The following is a 7,500-nucleotide window of genomic DNA, read 5'->3' as shown; positions in this document are numbered from 1 at the left end:
TAGATAGATAGATAGATAGATAGATAGATAGATAGATAGATAGATAGATAGATAGATAGATAGATAGATAGATAGATAGATAGATAGATAGATAGATAGATAGATAGATAGATAGATAGATAGATAGATAGATAGATAGATAGATAGATAGATAGATAGATAGATAGATAGATAGATAGATAGATAGATAGATAGATAGATAGATAGATAGATAGATAGATAGATAGATAGATAGATAGATAGATAGATAGATAGATAGATAGATAGATAGATAGATAGATAGATAGATAGATAGATAGATAGATAGATAGATAGATAGATAGATAGATAGATAGATAGATAGATAGATAGATAGATAGATAGATAGATAGATAGATAGATAGATAGATAGATAGATAGATAGATAGATAGATAGATAGATAGATAGATAGATAGATAGATAGATAGATAGATAGATAGATAGATAGATAGATAGATAGATAGATAGATAGATAGATAGATAGATAGATAGATAGATAGATAGATAGATAGATAGATAGATAGATAGATAGATAGATAGATAGATAGATAGATAGATAGATAGATAGATAGATAGATAGATAGATAGATAGATAGATAGATAGATAGATAGATAGATAGATAGATAGATAGATAGATAGATAGATAGATAGATAGATAGATAGATAGATAGATAGATAGATAGATAGATAGATAGATAGATAGATAGATAGATAGATAGATAGATAGATAGATAGATAGATAGATAGATAGATAGATAGATAGATAGATAGATAGATAGATAGATAGATAGATAGATAGATAGATAGATAGATAGATAGATAGATAGATAGATAGATAGATAGATAGATAGATAGATAGATAGATAGATAGATAGATAGATAGATAGATAGATAGATAGATAGATAGATAGATAGATAGATAGATAGATAGATAGATAGATAGATAGATAGATAGATAGATAGATAGATAGATAGATAGATAGATAGATAGATAGATAGATAGATAGATAGATAGATAGATAGATAGATAGATAGATAGATAGATAGATAGATAGATAGATAGATAGATAGATAGATAGATAGATAGATAGATAGATAGATAGATAGATAGATAGATAGATAGATAGATAGATAGATAGATAGATAGATAGATAGATAGATAGATAGATAGATAGATAGATAGATAGATAGATAGATAGATAGATAGATAGATAGATAGATAGATAGATAGATAGATAGATAGATAGATAGATAGATAGATAGATAGATAGATAGATAGATAGATAGATAGATAGATAGATAGATAGATAGATAGATAGATAGATAGATAGATAGATAGATAGATAGATAGATAGATAGATAGATAGATAGATAGATAGATAGATAGATAGATAGATAGATAGATAGATAGATAGATAGATAGATAGATAGATAGATAGATAGATAGATAGATAGATAGATAGATAGATAGATAGATAGATAGATAGATAGATAGATAGATAGATAGATAGATAGATAGATAGATAGATAGATAGATAGATAGATAGATAGATAGATAGATAGATAGATAGATAGATAAATGAATAGATAGATAGATATAGACAGATAGATAGATAGATATAGATAGATAGATAGATAGATAGAGTTAGATAGATAGATAGATAGATATAGATAGATAGATAGATAGATATATAAATAGATAGATAGATAAAGAGATATATAGATAGATAGATAGATAGGTAGATATAGATAGATAGATAGATAGATAGATAGATAGATAGATAGATAGATAGATAGATAGATAGATAGATAGATAGATAGATAGATAGATAGATAGATAGATAGATAGATAGATGGATAGATAGATAAATATATGACTAGATAAATAGAACGATAGATGGATTAGTGGGTAGATAGATAGTCCGAAGGCAATAAACGTATCGATTAATTCAACATAGCTAGATTTACCGTTTCATTACTACTACCTGTCAATGCGCGTCCGCCTGTTGCCAAGCAACCGCCTTATCTTTTGAAACAAAGGGCTTCATCATGTGAAGAGCTTATATTTGGACAGGTTTTGTGTTATATATTCAGGGATACAGAAACAAAAAGGAACATTGGTCTTCTTTCGTAGCGAACTTATACGAGCAATTAGTCCTCTCTGTCTGGCTGTTTGTCTGTCTCTCTCTGCACGATACCAGTCGTACATTATGAATACATCCTTTTGACTTATTTGCATAATCCATTTCGCAATTCCATCATCCATCCATCCATCAGATCTCATAAGTATGATGTAATTTCTCCCTCCACCCCTGCACGGCGAGAAAATAAGCAATGGCAACTCATTTGAACGCGTTCACAAGCGACGCTATGGATTGTGCTATCAAATACCAATCTTCAGAGATGGACAAGCTACGCCAAACCCAGAAAATAAGAAAATCATTCATATTTCTTACAACATCAAGTTACACCAAGAAGACATTTCTCGAAGTTACCTCTCATTCAAAACATCTCGTTCACATGGAAGAGTCTCCTCGCCGACGCATTCGAACGCGGGAAGCAGTTACCGGATCACAAGCGCCTCGACGGAAAAAGTTTCGCATTTTTGTAGAAGGAATCACACAAAATGTCTCTGTCGGCCCTGGAAGAGGAAGTTAGGAATCATGTAGAAGGAAATATCTACGATAAAGAACACAACCCGGACGTAAGTAGAGAGAATCTTTTTTTCTTTTTTCTTTTTTTTTTGCAGACTGAATAGTTACTAGATTGTAAGTCGGAGTTCTGCTGTTAAGTGTGTGACGATTTTAGATTCTTGTAGAATCATGTGCAATAGCGTGTGCATTGGGGGAGGGGGGGTAGTGATAGATCATTTGAACTAGTTGGATTTTTTTTAGTTTGAATTTCAATATATCTTGTATATGCTGAAGTCCCAGTCCAACTATGCAGAAGGTAAATGCGTGGAAGAAGAACGTTGCTTGGCGCGCAAATTTCGCGAATGTTGCAAGGTTCAAATGGTTGCAACAAGAGTAAACTGAAATCAATACAGTAACCATTTTTACAGGGGTCGCTGGTCGCCCAATCCATTCTCCTCTCTCCCTCTCTATCTGTCTGTCTGTCTGTCTGTCTGTCTGTCTGTCTGTCTGTCTGTCTGTCTGTCTGTCTATCTGTCTATCTGTCTATCTGTCTATCTGTCTATCTGTCTATCAGTCTGTCTATCTATTTATCTATCTATCTATCTATCTATCTATCTATCTATCTATCTATCTATCTATCTATCTATCTATCTATCTATATATATATATATATATATCTATCTGTGTATCTGTACCTCTCTCCCTCTCTCATTCTCTCCCTCTCCCTCTCCTCCCTCTCCCTCTCCCTCTCCCTCTCCCTCTCCCTCTCCCTCTCCTCCCTCTCCCTCTCCCTCCCCCTCCTCTCCTCTCCCCTCTCCTCTCCCTCTCCCTCTCCCTCTCCCTCTCTCCCTCTCCCTCCTCTCCTCTCCTCTCCTCTCCTCTCCTCTGCCTCCCTCTCCCTCTCCCTCTCCCTCTCCCTCTCCCTCTCCCTCTCCCTCTCCTCTCCCTCTCCCTCCTCTCTCTCCTCCTCCTCGCCTCTCCTCTCCTCTTCCTCTCCTCCTCTCCCTCTCCCTCTCCCTCTCCCTCTCCTCTCTTACCTGTCCCTTTCCCTCTCCCTCTCTCCCTCTCCCTTCTCCCTCTCCCTCCTCCCTCTCCCTCTCCCTCTCCCTCTCCCTCTCCCTCTCTCCCTCTTCCTCTTCTCCTCTCTCCCTCTCCCCTCTCCTCTCTCCCTCTTCCCTCTCCCTCTCTCCTGTCTGTCCTCTCCCCTCTCCCTCTCTCCTGTCTGTCCTCTCCCCTCTCCCTCTCCCCTCTCTTCATCTCCCTCTCCTTCTCCCTCTCCCTCTCCATCTCCCTCTCCTTCTCCCTCTCCCTCTCCCTCTCCCTCTCCCTCTCCCTCTCCCTCTTCCCTCTCCCTCTCCCTCTCCCTCTCCCTTTCCCTTTCCCTTTCCCTTTCCCTCTCCCTCTCCCTCTCCCTCTCCCTCTCTCCTTCTCTCTCTCCACTATTCTACTCTCTCTCTCTCTCTCTCTCTATTGATGTATGTATGTATTCTTTTTTTTTTCTCTCTCTCTTTTTCATTCTTTCTCTCTCTCAGACACTCACATACTCATTCACTCACCTATTCATTCTCTGACTCCTGCCACTATGTAGATAATTTGTTTTCTAAAATTCACTCCCACCATTAACCTGTATTCATATCCCAACAGGGCATCGTCGTGCTGTCCCAAGCCGTTAACCGCATTCTGGTGGATGAGGTGCTGGAGAGGTTGAACAGAGAAGATTGTTCAACTTTGAGGAAAAAGCACCTCTTATATTCTCCTTCTCATGGTACCAAGGAGATGCGAGAGGCTTGTGCGACATTCCTCACGCGACAACATTTCCCAATGGAGGCCATCCATCCAGACCATGTAAGCAGAGTGAGATTAGCCCTTCACTGGTCTTGTGATCATATAAGAAGCAAGTAAAATGTTTGAGGAGAAGGTATGTCGGTCTTTACTTTGAATAACACAAGTGCAGTAATGTGATATTAAGTCTAATATATTATAAAATTAAAATTCTTCTATTGTAGCTCATTATCATGCCAGGGGTCACTGCCTGCATGGAAAGCCTTGCACGTTCACTCTGTAATCCAGGCGATGTGGTACTTTCTCCGTCACCAATATATCATCGAGTAAAGACCAACTTTGAAGATGCTGGAGCTAGAATTATTCATATGATTACAACACAAGATGTAAGTTGCTTTATCACAACTTGCAACTATTTCAGCAAATGTTTTTTGTGTCTATTTTATGATTTCTTTATTTGATGTGGCCTTTCGAAGAAGTCTCACTATGAATGAATATCTTCAGATGAGTGTAATAACTAGCAAATAAAAACACAAATTGCATCAAGTTATTTTAGAAGTGAATACTAAATGATTTTTAGATCCCAGTGAACCATCAACTTAAACTGACCTAAAACAGTAGTGTTCTTGATAACAAATATTGCCATTTTTGCAGAACAACTTTGAGCTTACACCTGAACAGGTGGAGGCCAGCATTGTAGAAGTGCAAAGTGAGGGAGAGTGTGTGAGAGCCTGTGTCCTGGTCAACCCTCAGAACCCACTTGGCCAAGTGATGACGCCAAGTTTCCTCAGGGCCATTTTAGAGATCTGTGCTAGGTAGATTAATTTCTTTTATTCCATGTTCAGCAAATAAATCATACTTTCCTCATTTTGTTTTATGAATGTGATATTCTACAATTCGTATGAATTGTATCTTATTTTTCTTCATTGTACAATTTTAGGTATGAAGTCCATGTTGTGGTAGACGAGATCTTTGGATTCTCTGTCTTTGCCAGTGATATTTCTTTTACAAGTCTTCTGGCTCTTGAAGATCTGCCTGACCCCCACAGGACCCATGTCTTTTGGGGATTCAGTAAGGTATGATTTTTATGAATCTGCACAACATGTACAAGTATATTGAGTATATAACCATTGCACTTCAAATATATTAAACACTTAAAGTCATTTAAATATTAGCAAATAGCAGTAGGTTTTGTTAACTTTTCCTCTTTGCGCAGGATTTCTGCATTGCTGGTTTACGAATGGGACTCATTCACACTGTGAATCCCCAGTTGCTGACTAAGCTTAAGATTCAATCTCACTATCACTCAACGTCACAGCAAACTCAGCTTGCTGTAGCTACCATGATCAGTGACACAGGTAAGGTTTGAAGTATAACAAATTGCTAGGTTCATCAAATATTTTGTCTTTGAGAGAAAAAATTAAAGTTAACTGGAAATTTATTTGACAATTATTTATTGTTTGTTATCCTAACTTTTTGGTTTGACAATTTTATAAAAGTTGAAGAATTAGCATAAGTTGTGTTCAGATTTGATCATGTCTAAAACTGAGTAAGATTGAAATCCTAAGTTTGATTAATTACTTTTATTTTAATGTAGATCTAAGAAAAGGGTACTCTAAAATCATTTTAATTTTCTGTTTTTCTACTGAAAAGATTTAGTAGCTGAAAAAAAAAAATCAGAAAGAAGTCCAACAACAGTATATGCCACTTTATTAGTTTTATCATATATGTATATATATATATATATATATATATATATATATATATATATATATATATATATATATATATATGTATATACATATATATATTCATTTCATCAGATCCTAGCTTATAATTAATTTATTCCAAACAGTTTGGTGTGACAACTTCCTTGACTCCAGCAGGAAGAAACTGGCTGAAGCATATGCAAAAGCTTGCAAGCTGATGGAAGACCTCCAGATCCAAGTGCTTGAAGCCAAGGGAGCCTTTTTCCTCTGGGCCAACTTCCAGCCCTTCCTCACTGAGCCTACTGTAGAGGCTGAGTATGGTAAGAGTATTGCGGTGTGAGAGGTATATGCCTGCCAGAAAGGGGAAGTAGTAAATATTATGTCACATATACAAAAATCTGTTGTTGTGGTTATTATCTCACACAAATATATTTATCAGTTTTGTTTTTATTATGCATGTGCTATTTTCTTCCTCAAGAGATGAATTAATATCTCTTAATTTTACAGCTTTCGTACATCTGCATATTCAAGTACTGTACATGAAGGGATTTAATCAAGTATGGAAATAAATGAAGGAGAGGCATGAAAAGCACTATAATTAATTAAGTCAAAATTGAAAATTATTTTTCAAAGGATTCTGCTTCTTGTTTATAAATATACAGTAATATCAATAAAATTGATATATCAAAATATTAGTACTTATATTTTGTTTTGGTTATAGCATGTTATGTGAATCACGCAACCATTTTCCTCTCTTGGCAGAGCTGTGCAGGGCCTTCTTGTATGGTGGCGTGAGTGTCATCCCTGGCACCAAGTTCCATTGTTCAGAGCCAGGATGGTTTAGAATCCTCTTCTCTGTACCGGAAGAAGAACTACGAGAAGGTACTGGAGTATTTCTATATTTTAAGCATTAGTCATGCATAGCAATTGTGATACACATGTGAATCCAAGACTTAAGATATGAGAATTAAATATTTTTTAATTCTGGCAAATCTGGAATTTATCTGTATTAGCTGCTTCTCTCTGCTGCATATATTGCCTTGGTAGCATGTAAAGAATTTGATTTAAAAAATTAATAATTTATAAATCATTTCTCAATGAAGAAAATACCTCTTTTTGTTTTAACATTTATATTTTTTCATAGTATTTGCACTTTCTCTGATAAATAATTGTATTTACATTTCTTGATAAACAATTTAGCAGAATAGTTACATTATTTTGTGCATGTGTGAGGATTTCTAGAGACTTTCACCTTTGTTTCAGGTCTAAAAAGATTAGGAGCAGTTATCAGTAATCGGAGGTGACAGTAAGGTAAAGCAGAGTGATTGCCTTGAAATTCCTTAGTACAACAATCTG

General features: G+C 35.8%; 1 protein-coding gene across 4 annotated transcripts in view; it reads left to right on the top strand.

Annotated features, from left to right (window-relative positions):
• Positions 1–2,077: 2,077 nt before the first annotated feature.
• LOC122261598 (putative inactive 1-aminocyclopropane-1-carboxylate synthase-like protein 2) overlaps positions 2,078–7,500 on the top strand; it is a 6,867-nt gene continuing 1,444 nt past the window's right edge. For 3 of the 4 annotated variants that reach the window (XR_006223916.2, XR_006223915.2, XM_043029318.2), the window contains exons 1-9: positions 2,078–2,724; positions 4,298–4,498; positions 4,660–4,821; positions 5,090–5,250; positions 5,376–5,511; positions 5,652–5,793; positions 6,291–6,464; positions 6,907–7,026; positions 7,408–7,455. Coding sequence is in view for 2 of the 4 variants with exons in the window: in XM_043029318.2 (XP_042885252.1) it covers positions 2,647–2,724; positions 4,298–4,498; positions 4,660–4,821; positions 5,090–5,250; positions 5,376–5,511; positions 5,652–5,793; positions 6,291–6,464; positions 6,907–7,026; positions 7,408–7,448 (1,215 nt within the window). In the remaining 2 variants the exon portion in view is untranslated. The remainder of the gene's footprint in view (positions 2,725–4,297; positions 4,499–4,659; positions 4,822–5,089; positions 5,251–5,375; positions 5,512–5,651; positions 5,794–6,290; positions 6,465–6,906; positions 7,027–7,407; positions 7,456–7,500) is intronic. The other variant, XM_043029317.2, reaches the window with a different exon arrangement.

The sequence above is a fragment of the Penaeus japonicus genome, unplaced genomic scaffold (assembly GCF_977035675.1).
Source record: "Penaeus japonicus unplaced genomic scaffold, GWHDUDI00000001_assembly GWHDUDI00000005, whole genome shotgun sequence".
In the NCBI taxonomy this organism is placed as follows: Eukaryota; Metazoa; Arthropoda; class Malacostraca; order Decapoda; family Penaeidae; genus Penaeus; species Penaeus japonicus.
The sequence above is the reverse complement of the archived record's forward strand: the minus strand, read 5'-3'. Positions and strand labels throughout refer to the sequence as shown.